The sequence below is a fragment of the Manis pentadactyla genome, chromosome 3 (genome assembly GCF_030020395.1).
Source record: "Manis pentadactyla isolate mManPen7 chromosome 3, mManPen7.hap1, whole genome shotgun sequence".
NCBI lineage: Eukaryota > Metazoa > Chordata > Mammalia > Pholidota > Manidae > Manis > Manis pentadactyla.
In genome coordinates this window covers 161,056,554-161,074,984 of record NC_080021.1, presented here as the reverse complement: position 1 = coordinate 161,074,984, position 18,431 = coordinate 161,056,554, and the positions used below count along the sequence as shown (strand labels likewise).

The following is an 18,431-nucleotide window of genomic DNA, read 5'->3' as shown; positions in this document are numbered from 1 at the left end:
CTGTCTCGACTCCACCTTACTCTCAACCATGATATTCTCTGTCTGAAAATGACAAAAGTATGTCTGTCTTCCCTATAGATAGTGGGCTCTCAAACAGGAGGGACTTGGCCCCGCAGGGATATTTGACACTGTCTGTTAGGTCAGGAATGCTGCAGCCTACAGCACAAATGACAGTCACCCACAAAAAATAAATTATTTTGTCTAAAAGGTCAATAGAGCCAAAATTGAAATGCCTAGACTATAAGATGTTAGAAGACAGGAACAACGTCTTATTCAAAAATGTACTCTTAAGAACTTGGCAAGGTAAAGTAATAGTTGTTTGGTGTAATAAATTGACACTGACATCTAATTCTTAACATCCCCCATCTGTGTGAATAAGAAGGCAAGCAGACTGTCTAGCATCCAGAAATGTTGGCTACAGCTCCAGAAAAAGACTGAAACTGACATTAGCACACACATACATTCACTACATAGACATAGTAAAATAATTTGTCTAGACTTACGTTGGCCTGGATGAAATACCACACAAAACTGCTCTGGCTTCTCACAACCATGCACTTGCTAGATCACATTTAAAAGAAGGATAATATCAGGAAAGGACACCCTTGACTATACAGATAGGGCAGAGCATCTGTATCCCTGGAAAAGAGCATTCCACCCCACACATAAGTGATAATTTTCAAACTGTATTACTCAAAGCCAGCCTGTGTGAATCCAATCATCAAGAGACACTAAACAAGACTGGATCACAGACACTGCATTGCAGGAGACTGACCAAGGTACTGGCACTTTCTTGAGGATTATTGGTAAAAAAGTCACCCAGGCTTCTGGCCATGGCCATCTTTCAAACTATGACAGCATTTTTGAGGGATTTTCTTCCCCAAAATGAAATTTCTCCTTGTATTTTCCCACTGAAGACAACCACTGTGAACATTTTTGTAAACATCATTCCAAGAAATTTTCCAATGCATATAAAAGTAAAAATAAAAAAATCTGATCTACAGCCTGTTATTTTCACTCAAATATGTATCATGGACATCTGTATGTCAATAAACAGCTCTACATTGTCATTTAAATGGTCCTTAGGTGATCTTAAACAGTCAAGACATACTCTTTTCAAAGTACCAATTGTTTAAAGTTAGAAAACATTCCCTAAGGAATATGCGATACACACAATCAAGGTAAGGCACAGCATTGTGAAGAAAACAATAAGCTTTACCATTTTGGGATAAAATCATCAGATTTCAGATGTTTAAATACAACTTTTGAATGGCATTAAAATGATCCATGTTGTCCTTCCCTGCTCTTTCCTTAAAACTCCTTTGAGACTGGTGAGGGGGCAATAAATCACTAAGGAAGCTTTCAAGGACAGGAGAAGCCAGGACATAGGTCCTTAAATGTCAGTATCACAAGCAGTGACTTCTCATCCTGAGGGGTGTAAAACTGGTAACAGAAGTCATCTTTCAGGAGAGAGAACCAAAGGTGATTGTTAAATGTAATGTTTGAATTTTTGCAAATACACATTACTTATAAATCAGGAAAAAATTAAAATGTAAGACATTTGTTAACATTTGTCACACTAAACATTAACTCCTTCAATATGTGATGAACTCAACATTTTTTTATATTCTGCATTTAAATTAGAGTCCTACCTCTGGCAAATGATTTTTGTTTATTTCTTATTTCTTGTTATTTATTTTTTTTCATTGGTGACCAAATACAAGATTTCAAACTTTCCTATAGAAGCCCAGGAGCTGAAGAACTTTACTGTCTTCTGATAGTCACTTGTGAGCTTTATAGGGCCATTTAAATAACTCACTCATTTCCATCTCATTGATAAAACTTCCATTACCACATCCTAAGCATCCTGATCCCACCACTCATATTTGTCAACAGCCACCACCAGGTCCATAAAGGGTCACATATTTTCTAGCGATGTGAAATTCTGGATGGAGTTATAATGGAAAACAGCAGGGTTCACTTTCCCTTTTCTAAGAACAAAAGACAGTAGACTAAATTCTAGTGCCTGAGATAGAGTCCAGAGATAATACACCCTGTTCCCCATTAGGGAAGAGACTAATAACAAAACGAGTTACAGTGCCTGAAATATTCCACAGTGGAAAAATCTCAAGTTTAATATAACAAGGTCAAGAAATCTTAGGGTTTTAAGTCCATATGTAAGACATGCTCCAATATCTTAAGGTCATGCAGTTTAACATAAGGAAAATTTTCATTAAATATGAAATATAAGGGCCTAAACTAACGATCTATTGGATCACAGTTTAACAGAACACCAAGGTTACTTCAATGTTGAGGATATTAAAGGCCTACCTTTTCCAATGGAAAATACTCTTTAACAAGGAGAACCAGTGGGAAGATTTTTATGAATGTTTCTAAACAGGTCAGATGATAATTAGTCAGAGAGTTTGGCAAATTAAATTACTTTTATCTATTCATAACTGAGAAAATCCCTCAGTAATAATAAAGTTTTCATATTTCTCTGCAAGTCTCTTCATGAAGAGATGATGAAATCAGGTTAGGTGCATTTTGCTTAAGTCAAGACTCACAAAAGAGAGGCAAGAAAGGAAAACTAACAATTTCAATAGAGATAGTTGGATAACTCAGGTCCATTGCTAACAAACCTCAGCAGATAGCCTATAGTTTAAAAATTTACACTAATCCAGGAAGTAATCTCTGCCTCATTTCAAACAGAAGTTGAGGAAGGTTACATGCATACTTATAACAGGAAAAGAACATGTATACATAAGTAAATTTAGGCAAAAGGGAAAAAAGGTAGAATAAAATGAAGCTCAGAGGAAAATTATCTTGGGAATGTATACATTAGCAGAAATATTCAGAACTTGAAATTAACACTAATATATGAGGTAAAAAAGAAGCTTTGCCACTCACCAATTTTAACCTCTGTAAAGGTATTCTGTCTACATCTATCTGTGTCCTTTCCGGGACATTAGTGAATCGAACTTCTGGGACCGCAACGGCACACATGACATGGGCCCACCTATAGGAAAGGAGATATTAGACATAAACAGAAGTTCCCTGAACTTACATACTTGCACTGCAACCAAGTGATGGCAATTCTCACGCGTAGGCAACACACAGAGGGAAAAGAAAGCCACAAATCTAAATTCCTCATAAACAGACTTTGAATTTTAGACCTATTGGATGACACCTGGACAAATTCAGCACTAACATGCCCACCACATGAAAAACTAGGTGAAGAGCAAAAACTCCTTTCTATCAATATCTGTACGGTTTTCTACACCTATCTGCAAAATACTGAAAACACAGGTTTGCTAGTTCATCTGCCACTGAAATATACAGGTGTTCAGTACACCAGAGCTAATTAACATGTGGCAAAAGATCAGTTCAATTAATAAAAGGTATGAACTGGATAGAGCATATAAACATTTTATATAATACAAATGTCATGGAGCAAACCAGAACAAATAGTTAAAGTTTTCTAAAAGAATTAATACTGATTAAGTCTTTAAACTGTTTCTCATTGCAATCCTCCACTAATCAAAGGAACTATGAGATAAGGAAAAATAAACTTACCTTGTTCCTTTGTTTTCTGCTTAAAACCTAGTATCTCAAATTTCAAAACACTCCAGAAAAATGGCAATGTCTCCATTAACACTATTAAGTTTCTCATAAATGTTGTGTCCCAAATAAACATAGACTCTTGAGATTTAAAGAGACCTTCAAAGATTTATCAAATACATCAACTTATTTTTAAGTCAAATCGTATTTGTTTTGCTCAAACAACATAAGACTCTACCTTGCCTTTAAAGACCATGGGGAGGAAGGACAAGTGTCAACCCCATCAGGGCACTCTTCCGTATCTAAATAAACACTGTAATTCTATAACAAACATTATTTCTTTTGTCCTAGCCCAAGGGGAAGAAGAGAAGTTCTTAATCATCTCTCTTTACAGGAACCACCTAGCTCACCTCACAGTCTGCATGACTGTGCAACATCCTTAAGCTCACCAACGCTTTTTGGAATAGTGCCAATCACATTAAAAAGATTGAAAGATGAAGACCAAAATTAAGCAAAAATACAGTTTCTTAGACAAAACTTTATCAATACAGGAATGCTAAATGCCTTTGCTCTTCCTTATAAGAAAGTAGAAGCATGTGCACATGCACATAATTATGCTAACTCCATCATTACATTATACCACACATCCCAACTCCAGTGCCCATGGGGATGTAAGCAGATACATATAAGCAGGTATATCATGGTAACCTGGGGAGCAACTGCCCCATTTAGGCCAGATTCTCATCCCGACTTATTATGGCCATGTGGAGATGCATAATCACTTTTCAAGTAAAGATGAAAATCTAGATTATTTTATATAAAAACTCTCAACTTCTAAAATTTCATCAAATTTTTAAAATAGTGTGTCAGTCAAATAAAACCCATATTGGGGCTGGATATACTCAAACTATTTCTACATGTTTCAATTTCTGGAGAAACCTATAAAATACTTTAGCCCCATTTTAAATATTAAAATCAGGTCATGAAAATAAAATTCACAGAAAACATATTTCAACAACCACCATAAAAGCCAGATTACTTTTCTTATATATTCACTTATAACTCTCTTTCATGACTTCCTTCATATTTTCCAACTGTCCCTAACCTGTAAATCTTAAAATCAATGCTTTCTTCCTGTGTTTCTATTTTAGTACACATATTTTCTTGTTAATTTGCTGTGGTTAAAAGGGAATTGTTTTGTTTTAATGTTATGATCATGATTGATTCTGTTATTTGAAGATAACAGATTTCACTGTTTTCAGGCACACTGTTTTTATTAAATTAATAGGATTCATTGTATTAAACACTAGGATTCCAATGGCATCTACACAACATGGGCTGCGTTCATTTTAAAAACTGGTAGAAAAAAGAGGGGTTATTTTTCAACGTGTCAAAGACACAGAACAGAAGCAAGATTCAGAACACCTTCATTCAGCAGAGGTAAAAGGTGCTTTTAGCAATGGACTCTGAAGACAAGCACAGAATCCCAGTCTCAGGTCTGGACAGCAAAAGCTTTGGAACAATGTGTACAATAATGAAAGGTAAAGCAAACTTCCCACAGAAGTTCAGTGTTCTAGGGAGGAGAAGGAAACAACAAAATTCAGCACAATTAACGTGCTACTTACTTATTGTTCTTAGTTTCCTTAAGAGCACCCCCTCTCAAATTGCAGAGACAGCACTCCTAGGGGAGAAAAAATACCACACAATAATCAGACCCCATATAACAAGTCATTACTGTTTTTCTAAATATTCCTATAAATGCTAATCTTTTCTTTTAAAATTATAACCATCAGGAACTTTATGAAGGCCTATCTCTGAGCAGTGCAAAAGGAGAAATGAAAGAAAGGCGGGAAAGCGAGAGTACACCCAAAAGCATTCTCAGCATGGATATCTCCTAGAGCAAACCATCTTCTCCTGGTATCATATTCAAACGGCACATCTGGGGGTAAGCTGTGATACAGCGGCAGAGGAATGAGCTGGAGCTCAGAGCAGAGGACACACCCATGCCTGGGTCCTCTCTGGCTCTGGGGATACACGCACATATACAGGGCCCGTAAGAAGTGGAGTACTGGCAGGCTTGTTCAGATAGAAGGATAAGCAGGAAGATCTTTAAAAGACACCCTTTTCACAAAAGTATCATTTGGTTCTGTTTGTGGGTAAATGGTGTTGGAAAAATTGTTCTGATAAAACACAGGAAGCATGATATATTTTTCTTTGTCCTTCCCATAAGTGTAAGAATTTGGCACCTTTAAGTGTCTTAGATTGGTGTAGACATTTTCACTCTAAGATGACTCCGTTTACTACAAATGCATGCTTTATTCATCATTTCTCTCTACAATCCTACGAAAAGTCTAAAAGAAAACAGGGCCTAAGAGCAATGTAATGTCTTTGTTGACCTAGAATTTTTTAATTAAGTACACCTAAGTAGTTTTTTAATTTTCAACCTCAATCTTGTCCTCCCAATTTACAGCATTAATAGATTTTTTTTTTAATAATCATTTGTTGTTTTGAGGTTTTCCCTCCAAGCTGTATATATAAAATTTCTTTATCTGATCTCCAAGGTAAACTCCCTTAACTAATTTTGACAGTTTGGCATAACTTTACAGGGAATTCCTCTACCTTATATGCTATTAATAACAGGCTGTCAAACTCCATAGCTTTTATTTTTCTGAGAACAATACCGCAACAACTGAGGAGAACCACCGTATCTGTATAACTCTTAACAGACAGCAGAAAAAGCAAATGACAAGAAATATGCAGCAGTTTTATGTGTCTGGAAAGTCTCTGCCCATCTATTCAAAATTTCCCAGGTGGCTATTAAAGGTTATAAACCCAGTTCAAGAAGATAACTTGATGGAAAATTTTCTCTGTAACAAAGCCATACCCTGGAAGACTTTGAAATAACTGGTTTTGATGAAGTATACAATGGAAGGGAAATTTCACAATCCAAATATTAAAAATGAGAAATTCAATAATTCAAATATTCAATAACATCCAGATTATTCAAGAATAATTTCATAAAACATTATTGATTTTGAGTGTTTTTTTCAGTAACTTAACACACTTTCTACAGAGAATGAAAATGAACACAAAACTTGAGGTCAGATGTTTTCAATGAGTATAAAAAGATGTCAGTATGGAAGTAGAAATGCATCAGAGACTGTGGACTGTGAGGAGCTCAGACACTAAGAGAATTAGATGTCTGATGAATGAAACCAGTAGTGAAATGAAACCTAAAGGGACAAGTTAGCAGAGTTAAATACAGCAAAGCAGTGTGGAAGCTGCTTGAAAGCACCTGATGAGGATCATTAAAAGGTAAGCATGTTGCAGAGCATGACTACATCAAGAGGAAAAAGTCCTTTAAAAGAGAATATGTATACTCAATATTTAAGTGCAGTTGAGGAGAATCCCACCTACAAAAATATGAAACCAGCGCTTTCTAGGATCATGGGTGACCTCCACCAGTCACAAAATCTAATGGATAATTCTAGGTCCTTGGTTCACCTGATGGCTTAGTAGCACTCAACATTGTTGATCATGCCTGAAACAGCATCTCCCTGTGGTTTCTATGACCCTACAGCCTCCTCATTTTTCTCCTCCATCTTTAGTTGATCTTCAGCTTCCTTTAACAGGCTCCTTAAATACTGTTAATTTCTGCAGTAGGTGCCATTCACTTCTCTATCCACAAGTGCTTGTTGGACATCTGATCCAGTACCCTGACTCTCAAAAGGCCAATATTTCAAACACTTATTTCCCGAGATGTCTGACAGCTCCACAGGCATCTCAAACACACATGCAAAACTGAACTCATGTCTTCTTCCCAAGCCTGTACGCCCATTTCCCACCAGTGACAACCATCCATTCTAGCTCATGCTGGAAGACATAGTTTTCCTCTCATCCTAGATCCAGTCAACTGAGCTCTCCAAATGCCACCTACAAATCTGCCCTCTTCTCTCCTTCACCACTGATATCTCAACCTCTTCACCAGACCTAAACTACTGCAAGAGCCACCCACAGTCAATGTGGAACCTATCAGAGTGGGTTTTAATGCTTGTCAGAATTAAATGTGGCAGTGAAGGGCCAGGACCTTGTACAGTCTCACTTTATACTACTCTCTATCTTAGACACCCCAGGGACCTCCCATAATGGTCCCTTCACTCACAAACACTTAAGACACACCCCACTCCATTCCTCATTAATTACACAAAACAATCTCTTAGAGACAAAAGTCTAAGTGACTTTGTCCCCAAGAGATCTTATACTACAATCAACTCTAAAGTAAAAAATTCTTCAGAATGAAGGAAAATGACACCAGCCTGAACCATGGATTGGCAGGAAGGAAAGAAGAAAACCAAAACAAAAGGGTAAATATGTGGATAAATAAATTTTTAGTATCTTCAAAACACACACACAAAGAGAAAAAAAGTACATAAGAAAGAGAAAAAGAAAGACTATGCTTTATAAGACTTGACTGTTTCAAACAAAAATAATAAAACTGTGGAGTATAGTGCATGTAGTAGAAGTAAGATTATATCATAAAGGGAATGGAGGCTAATGAAATTGCTCTAGTGTAAGGTTCTTACATTTTTCAGGAAATAGGATGACATTATTAGAAGGTGGATTGTGATAACTCCAAAATGAAACTTGCAATTTTCGGCAACCACGTAGAATAAATGCCACAAGAAATTCCCAAATATTAAGTGCTAAGGAATATAAGTTCAATCAAAACTCAAGAAACATACAAGAAAATACAGTTCCATGAGCAGAAAAAACAGTAGAATAAGATGCACAATCATCTCAGACACAACATGTAAAACTAGCATTTTAATATGTTTAAAAAGTAAATATGGGCAGTTCGGAGGAGGAGCCAACATGGCGGTGTGAGTAGGACAGTGGGAATCTCCTCCCAAAAACATATATATTTTTGAAAATACAACAAATACAACTAATCCTAAGAGAGAGACCAGAAGACACGGGACAACAGCCAGACTACATCCAAAAGTTTGAGAGCCCAGCACCTGCTGGAAGGGGTAAGATACAACCCCCGACCCGGCGGGACCAGAGCACGCCTCCCCCCAGCTCCCGGCGGGAGGGAGAGGGAGCCCAGGACTGCTAAACACCCAGCCCCAGCTACCCGCACCAGAGCGCAGACACAGTGCATGCGTGGAGGGCTGGAAACTAGGGAACAGGGCAGCAAGACCTCTGAGCGGGTTCCGAAGCAGATGCCCCTGTGACAAAGAAAAGCGAGTGCTTTTTGAAAGTCTTAAAGGGACAGGGACATAACAGCTGGATGGAAATAACACAAGTCACAGCCCAGTGGCTGGAAATTACAGGGAAAACCGAGCACACTAATCCCCTGGGCAACAGCTCTGAGACCCCTCATGGAGGTAAACAGCCAAACAGCCCCCCTGCCCATTACCCCTCCAGGCTCTGCGAAAGCAGAGAAGCAACCTAAGACAGGCCACGCTCACAGAAAGGGAAATTCCTCCATTCCCGCCTGGCCAGACACAAAGACCCAGTCTACACGCATTTACCCAACACAAGCCACTAGGGGTCGCAGTTGTCCCAGTAAAGAAAGGCCAGTAGCAATTGAAAAGTTTGGCCCTCCCAGCTGACAGTCAATAGCACCTTTCAACATGAAAAGGCAAAAAAATATGATCCAGACAAGACTAACCCAGACAGCTTTGGCATCTGCTACATCTTCCCCCGAGAAGGAACCTGGGTAGATAGATTTAACCAGTCTTTCTGAAAAAGAATTCAAAACAAAAGTCATAACCATGCCGATGGACTTGCAGAGAAATATGCAAGAACTAAGGAAGGAGAATACAGAAATAAAACAAGCTCTGGAAGGACTTCAAAACAGAATGAACGAGATGCAAGAGACCATATTAATGGACTAGAAAACAGAGAACAGGAATGCACAGAAGCTGATGCAGAGAGAGATAAAAGGATCTACAGGAATGAAAGAATTCTAAGAGAGCTGAGTGACCAACTGAAACGGGACAATATCCGCATTATAGGGGTACCAGAAGAAGAAGAGAGAGAAAAAGGGATAGAAAGTGTCTTTGAAGAAATAATTGCCAAAAACTTACCCAAACTAGGGGAAGAAATGGCCTCTCAGACCACAGAGGTATACAGAACTCCCATGACAAGGGATCCAAGGACGGCAACACCAAGACACACAATAATTAAAATGGCAAAGATCAAAGACAAGGACAAAGTATTCAAGGCAGCCAGAGAGAAAAAAAAGGTTACCTACAAAGGAAAACCCATCAGGCTATCATCAGACTTCTCAACAGAAACCCTACAGGCCAGAAGAGAATGGCATGATATACTTCATGCAATGAAACAGAAGGATCTCAAACCAAGACTACTGTATCCAGCACGAATATCATTTAAATATGAAGGAGGGATTACACAATTCCCAGACAAGCAAAAGTTGAGGGAATTTGCCTCCCACAAACCACCTCTACAGGCCATCCTACAGGGACTGCTCTAGATGGGAGCACTCCTAAAAAGAGCACACAACAAAACACCCAACATATGAAGAAGGGAGGAGGAGGAATAAGAAGGGAGAGAAATAAAGAATCATCAGACTGTGTTTATAATAGTTCAACAAACGAGTTAAGTTAGACAGTAACATAGTAAAGAAGCTAACCATGAACCTTTGGTAACCACAAACTTAAAGCTTGCAATGGCAATAAGTACATACATTTCAATAATCACCCTAAATGTATATGGACTGAATGCACCAATCAAAAGACATAGAGTGATAGAATGGATAAAAAAGCAATATCTATCCATATGCTGCTTACAAGAAACTCACGTCAAACCCAAAGACATGCACAGACTTAAAGTCAAGGGATGGAAAAAGATATTTCATGCAAACAACAGAGAGAAGAAAGCAGGTGTTGCAATTCTGGTATCAGACAAAACAGACTTCAAAATAAAGAAAGTAACAAAACACAAAGAAGGACATTGCATAATGATAAAGGGCTCAGTCCAACAAGAGGATATAACCATTATAAATACATATGCTCCCAATACAGGAGCACCAACATACCTGAAACAAATATTAACAAAACTAAAGGAGGAAATAGAATGCAATGTGTCCATTCTAGGAGACTTCAACACACCACTCACTCCAAAGGACAGATCCACCAGACAGAAAATAAGTAAGGACACAGAGGCACTGAACAACACACTAGAACAGATGGACCTAATAGACATCTACAGAACTCTACATCCAAAAGCAACAGGATATACATTCTTCTCAAGTGCACATGGAACATTCTCCAGAATAGACCACATACTAGGCCACAAAAAGAGCCTCAGTAAATTACAAAAGACTGAAATCCTACCAACCAACTTTTCAGACCACAAAGGCATAAAACTAGAAATAAACTGTACAAAGAAAGCAAAGAGGCTCACAAACACATGGAGGCTTAACAACACGCTCCTAAATAATCAATGGATTAATGAACAAATAAAAATGGAGATCCAGCAATATACGGAAAAAAACGACAACAACAACACTAAGCCCCAACTACTGTGGGACACAGCAAAAGCAGTCTTAAGAGGAAAGTATACAGCAATCCAGGCATATTTTAAAAAGGAAGAACAATCCAAAATGAATGGTCTAATGTCAAAATTTTCGAAATTGGAAAAAGAAGAACAATTGAGGCCTAACGTCAGCAGAAGGAGGGACATAATAAAGATCAGAGAAGAAATAAATAAAATTGAGAAGAATAAAACAATACCAAAAATCAATGAAACCAAGAGCTGGTTCTTCGAGAAAATAAACAAAATAGATAAGCCACTAGCCAGACTTATTAAGAGGAAAGAGAGTCAACACAAATCAACAGTATCAGAAATGAGAAAGGAAAAATCACGAAGGACCCCACAGAAATACAAAGAATTATTAGAGACTACTATGAAAACCTATATGCTAACAAGCTGGTAAACCCAGGAGAAATGGACAACTTCCTAGAAAAATACAACCTTCCAAGACTGACCCAGAAAGAAACAGAAAATCTAAACAGACCAATTACCAGCAAAGAAATTGAAGCGGTAATCAAAAAACTACCAAAGAACAAAACCCCCGGGCCAGATGGATTCACCTCGGAATTTTATCAGACATACAGGGAAGACATAATACCCATTCTCCTTAAAGTTTTCCAAGAAATAGAAGAGGAGGGGATACTCCCAAACTCATTCTATGAAGCTAACATCACCCTAATACCAAAACCAGGCAAAGACCCCACCAGAAGAGAAAACTACAGACAAATATCCCTGATGAACGTAGATGCAAAAATACTCAACAAAATATTAGCTAACCGAATTTAAAAATACATCAAAAGAATCATACACCATGACCAAGTGGGATTCATCCCAGGGATGCAAGGATGGTACAGCATTCGAAAGTCCATTAACATCATCTACCACATCAACAAAAAGAAAGTCAAAAACCACACGATCATCTCCATAGATGCTGAAAAAGCATTTGACAAAGTTCAACATCCATTCATGATAAACACTCTCAGCAAAATGGGAATAGAGGGCAAGTACCTCAACATAATAAAGGCCATCTATGATAAACCCACAGCCAACATTATATTGAAAAGCGAGAAGCTGAGAAGCTGAAAGCTTTTCCTCTGAGATCGGGAACTAGACAGGGATGCCCACTCTCCCTACTGTTATTTAACATAGTACTGGAGGTCCTAGCCACGGCAATCAGACAAAAATAAAAAATACAAGGAATCCAGATTGGTAAAGAAAAAGTTAAACTGTCACTATTTGCAGATGACATGATATTGTACATAAAAAACCCTGAAGACTCCACCACAAAACTACTAGAACTGATATCGGAATACAGCAAAGTTGCAAGATACAAAATCAACACACAGAAATCTGTGGCTTTCCTATACACTAACAATGAACCAACAGAAAGAGAAATCAGGAAAACAACTCCATTCACAATTGCATCAAAAAAAAATAAAATACCTAGGAATAAACCTAACCAAAGAAGTGAAAGACTTATACTCTGGAAACTACAAGTTGCTCTTAAGAGAAATTAAAGGGGACACTAACAGATGGAAACTCATCCCATGCTCATGGCTAGGAAGAATTAATATCGTCAAAATGGCCATCCTGCCCAAAGCAATATACAGATTTGATGCAATCCCTATGAAACTACCAGCAACATTCTTCAATGAACTGGAACAAATAATTCAAAAATTCATATGGAAACCAAAGACCCCAATTAGCCAAAGCAATCCTGAGAAAGAAGAATAAAGTAGGGGGGATCTCACTCCCCAACTTCAAGCTCTACTATAAAGCCATAGTAATCAAGACAATTTGGTACTGGCACAAGAGCGGAGCCACAGACCAATGGAACAGACTAGAGAATCCAGACATTAACCCAGACATATATGGTCAATTAATATTTGATAAAGGAGCCATGGACATACAATGGCGAAATGACAGTCTCTTCAACAGGTGGTGCTGGCAAAACTGGACAGCTACATGTAGGAGAATGAAACTGGACCATTGTCTAACCCCATATACAAAAGTAAACTCCAAATGGATCAAAGACCTGAATGTAAGTCATGAAACCATTAAACTCTTGGAAGAAAACAGAGGCAAAAACCTCTTAGACATAAACATGAGTGACCTCCTCCTTAACATATCTCTCTGGGCAAGGAAAACAACAGCAAAAATGAACAAGTGGGACTATATTAAACTGAAAAGCTTCTGTACAGCAAAAGACACCATCAATAGAACAAAAAGGAACCCTACAGTATGGGAGAATATATTTGAAAATGACAGATCCAATAAAGGCTTGACGTCCAGAATATATAAAGAGCTCACACGCCTCAACAAACAAAAAACAAATAACCCAATTAAAAAATGTTCAGAGGAACTGAACAGACAGTTCTCCAAAAAAGAAATACAGATGGCCAACAGACACATGAAAAGATGCTCCACATCGCTAATTAGCAGAGAAATGCAAATTAAAACTACAATGAGGTATCACCTCACACCAGTAAGGATGGCTGCCATCCAAAAGACAAACAACAACAAATGTTGGCGAGGCTGTGGATAAAGGGGATCCTTCCTACACTGCTGGTGGGACTGTAACTTAGTTCAACCATTATGGAAAGCAGTATGGAGGTACATCAAAATGCTCAAAACAGACATACCATTTGACCCAGGAATTCCACTCCTAGGAATTTACCCTCAGAATGCAGCAATCAAGTTTGAGTAAGACAGATGCACCCCTATGTTTATCACAGCACTATTTATAATAGCCAAGAATTGGAAGCAACCTAAATGTCCATCGATAGATGAATGGATAAAGAAGATGTGGTACATATACACAATGGAATACTACTCAGCCATAAGAAAAGGGCAAATCCTACCATTTGCAGCAACATGGATGGAGCTGGATGGTATTATCCTCAGTGAAATAAGCCAAGTGGAAAAAGAGAAATACCAAATGATTTCACTCATCTGTGGAGTATGAGAACAAAGGAAAAACTGAAAGAACAAAACAACAGCAGAATCACAGAACTCAAGAATGGACTAACAGGTACTAAAGGGAAAGGGACTGGGAGGATGGGTGGGTAGGGAGGGATAAAGGGGGGGAAGAAGAAGGGGGGTATTAAGCTTAGCATGCATGTGGGGGTGGGAGAAAGGGGAGGGCTGTACAACACAGAGAAGACAAGTAGTGATTCTACAACATTTTGCTATGCTGATGGACAGTGACGGTAAAGGGGTTTATAGGGGGGACCTGGTATAGGGGAGAGCCTAGTAAACATAATATTTGTCATGTAAGTGTAGATTAATGATAACAAAAAAAAGCAAAAAAACAAAAAAAAAAGCAGTTCCTGTGTGGTGACCTCCAATGAGTTCTACACAATGGTATAAAGGGCATATAAAACTGTAGGCAAAGGGTCTGTTTGTGTTTATACAGAGGATCAAAGCCTAATTGGGCTACCCTGAAAATGAACTAAGATACGATATGAAAAAGAACTTCCAACATCAGCACTCTCTGGAAGACTCGTGCCAGAAGATGATCATCAAAAAACCCCAACAGAGATCCACGCGCTGCTATAGCTGTAGATTCACTCATCCCACCGGTTCCTGGACTTGCCATGGGAATGAAGAAGGAGATATCTAAGCTGGCCTGTGCATACAGTAAAACAACAAATTTGACTGGATCTATACTGTAGGAACTCAACCAAGAATTAGGAGAAATGCAAATTGTAGTGCTCCAAAATCTTACAACTACAGACTATTTACTGTTAAAAGAACAAATGGGATGTGAACAGTCCCCAGGAATGGGTTGTTTTAATTTTTCTGATTTCTCTCAGAGTGTTCAAGTTCAGTTGGACAATATCCACCATATCATAGATAACTTTTCACAAATGCCTAAGGTGCCTAACTGGTTTTCTTGGTTTCACTGGAGATGGCTGGTAATTATAGGTCTGCTTTGGTTATGCAACTGTACTCCTATTATGTTAATGTGTGTACGCAATTTAATTAGTAGTTTAAACCCTATACATGCTGAAGTTACTCTACAAGAAGATATGTCAAAGAAATAATCAATCTTCCCAAGTTTTCTTCTGCCTGCTACTTCTATAGCTTTTCTTCTTCCTTCCTAATTACAACCCTTAAATAGAATTCATGCCTCATATCGAATTTACCGAGTATCATAATTCTTCCAAGTGGTAAAGATACCTCAAGACAAATGATGGGCATAGAAGCCACAGGGCATAAATATGCAAAGAAGTAAAAAGCTAACCTTTTCAAACGATAAGGCTTCTCTCTCACTTACCAGCTTTACATTTCCCTGTATGGCCCCGGAAGATGACTGGTTAGCCAGAGACGGGTAAGATTCCTCAAGGAAGGAACAACCTAAGACAGGCACAGTCGCAGGGGGGCCCAACAGGTGAGAAATTGGGGATCAACAGAGGTGAGGCTTAGAACCTCACCCCCCCTGTTCTGAGAGAAATCTTCTGCATCCGTGGATGTTTTATTGCCCTTGTCTAGCTTGGATTAACACATAGTCTACAGGCACACACCTGATCATCTACATTTGCTCTCTTACAACACTAAACTATGTTTTCTACCTTTATCTTGTATCTACCTACCACTTCAGCATTTTATTAAAAATAATAATAATAAAGAGATAAATGTGGTATCCACATATAAATCAAGTATAAAAACCAAATGAGTATTCATATTTGAACTGACTGTTTATAGTTCATAATGCATGAGCAAAACCGAAAGTTTCTGTGATGACTGCCCTTGTACTGTTCACCATGTAACTTATTCACTATGTAAGAATTTGTTCTCCATGTAAGAACTTGTTTGTTATGCTTCAGAAGATTGGAGACTGACGAAAATTAGGCTTGGGGTGGATTAATGATTGTGCATTGAGCATTGACTCCCCTATACAGAATTTTATTGTTGTTAACAACCATTTGATCAATAAATATGAGAGATGCCCTCACAAAAAAAAAAAAAAAAGTACACACTTCCAATTGTGAAATAAATAAGTAACCAGGATGTAATGTATATCATAAGGAATATAGTCAAAATATTGTAACAACTTGCTATGGTGATAGCTGGTACCTAGAATTATCATGTATATAAATGTTGAATCACTGTGTTGTACACCTGAAACTAATGTAATACTGTGTGTCAACTACCCTTCAATAAAAAATAATTTTTTACAAATAAATAAATAAATAAATAAATAAAATAAATGTGGGTATTAAGAATGTAAGCAAGAGTCTCTATAAACAAATGACAAATAAGATTTGTAAAAAACTATATGGAAATTCTGTAACTGAAAATAATTGAGATAAAAAACTAAAAGGATATGTTAAATAGCAGACTATTCTTAGTTGAAGAGAGAATTAGAAAACAGAAAGCTAGACCTGAATAAATAACCAAAAATTAATACCACAAACTAGTTAAAAATGAATACAACTGATGTGTATGTAAGAGAAAGTGTGTGTATAATTGTCTCAATTCACAAAAATAAGTTCCAATTAATTTAATGATCTAAACTTAAAAACAAAACAAAGCTATAAAGTATTAAAATTTCAGGCAAATATATTGATGAATTTAGGATAAACATGACTTCTTAATAAAGCATTTAAAAGACAAAAGGCATATTGGAAAACAAGTAAATTTTAAGTATACCAAATTTTTTTAATTCTAAAGGATACTATATAAATTAACATAAAATAAGAAAATATTTCCAGAATAAAACACATAGTTATCCAGAAAACAATTTTTAGACCCATACTTTTTGAAAAATAGCCAACAGATTCAAAACTCATCATTGCCAATAAACACATGGAAGATATCCAACTTCAAGAATAAAGGAAATGAAAAATGAAATAGTATATAACTTCACATTTTAAAATCTGATAATATGTAGTTTTGGGGTATGTGAGTTGTCATGGTGGTTCTGGAAAAGAATTTGGCATTATCAATAAAAAATTTGAATGTACACAAATTACAACAGTAATTCAACTTTTTAGATAAAAACTTGGATAAACATTCAACTACCTTAGATAAACATTTAAATCTTTGTAGAAGGAGGAATGTACAATGACTATCATTTCATTTCTGCTTAGAGAAAAACAGTTGCCTCTAGGAGGAACTGGAATTACTGGTTGTACAGCTTTTATTTGTGACATCTGAGTTTTTTTAAAGAATAGATTTAATCTTAGAATTTAAAAATTTTTTAATGAAAAAGATATGGTGAATTCACACATGCTGAGTTACTAAGAATTACACAATGTAATATTAGGTGAAAGCACTAAGGCATGTTAAATAAACTGTGATATCACTGGGTCCCCCATGAACAGCAAGATGTAACATTAGTTTATGCATAGAAAAGATCTAAAAGGCCAACTGGCAAAATAGTATCAACTTTCTGTAAAAAATTAGACTTGAGAATTTTGGGAATAGGAGACCTTCCTAAAAATATTTAGTACTCTTATGTTAAAAAAAGAAAACCCAAAGACACATGAAGAAATTAAACCTATTCTGTTAAATATGTATAATTTAAAATTAATTTTAACTATGGAGGTTTATCCTATTTTTTTCTATTTTTCTTCTTGAATGAAAATTTTAAATGGGCACTTCTGGTTTCTTATAAGTCTTTCAGTGTACCAAAACTTCCCTCTAATCTAACCTACAGAGATACCAAAACCGCCCAGCCTTAAACAAAATAAATAAATAAAATTCAACAGTCAGCACTCATTGCCAGCCTTGTTTTATCTTATGTTTAATGAGCAGGCCTTTTCCAAAAACAGTAATACCCAGTATAAAATGACTCACTATTACAAAGACTTAGATATATTACTAGTCAACCCACATTTCCTAAAATAAAACAAAAACATACGGAAATGCCTGTTACAACAAGACTATAAAGCGGCTGGTATTTCTGTCTCCAAGAGCAGCATTAAAAGAGCAATTTTCTTCTATCTGTCCCCCACCAAGGCAGCTAAGAGCTGATGAAGAGTATGAATTCAGATCATATTTTATTGTACTTTCCCTGCTTGAGTCCCTTTTCCTCACCTAATACTATGCACAAAATCCCCTTTAACATACCAAGTATTTTTAAAACTTGGTTTCATAAAAAAATCAACACTGCAGTGAACACCTTGGATACCAATTTATGACATGGAATGATTTCTGTATGGCTTAGTTATCAAACCATGAAAAAGGGTGTTTATAATCAAAGTGCTGACACAACATTAACGACAATGGTGAGAAGGACGTTGCTATAATACAGCGATCATAGTTGTTTGTTTTTTGTAGTAGAAGGAAATCATGTTCCAATG

The 18,431-nt window shown here is 37.0% G+C and overlaps 1 protein-coding gene across 8 annotated transcripts in view; it reads right to left on the bottom strand.

The window, feature by feature from the left end:
- Positions 1 to 18,431, bottom strand: part of KDM4C (lysine demethylase 4C) — a 490,870-nt gene that overhangs the window by 102,484 nt on the left and 369,955 nt on the right. For all 8 annotated transcript variants that reach the window (XM_057498655.1, XM_057498657.1, XM_057498659.1 and 5 more), the window contains 2 exons: positions 5,187 to 5,242; positions 2,911 to 3,019 (listed from right to left, as the gene is read on the bottom strand). In XM_057498655.1, the coding sequence (XP_057354638.1) occupies positions 2,911 to 3,019; positions 5,187 to 5,242 (165 nt within the window). The remainder of the gene's footprint in view (positions 1 to 2,910; positions 3,020 to 5,186; positions 5,243 to 18,431) is intronic.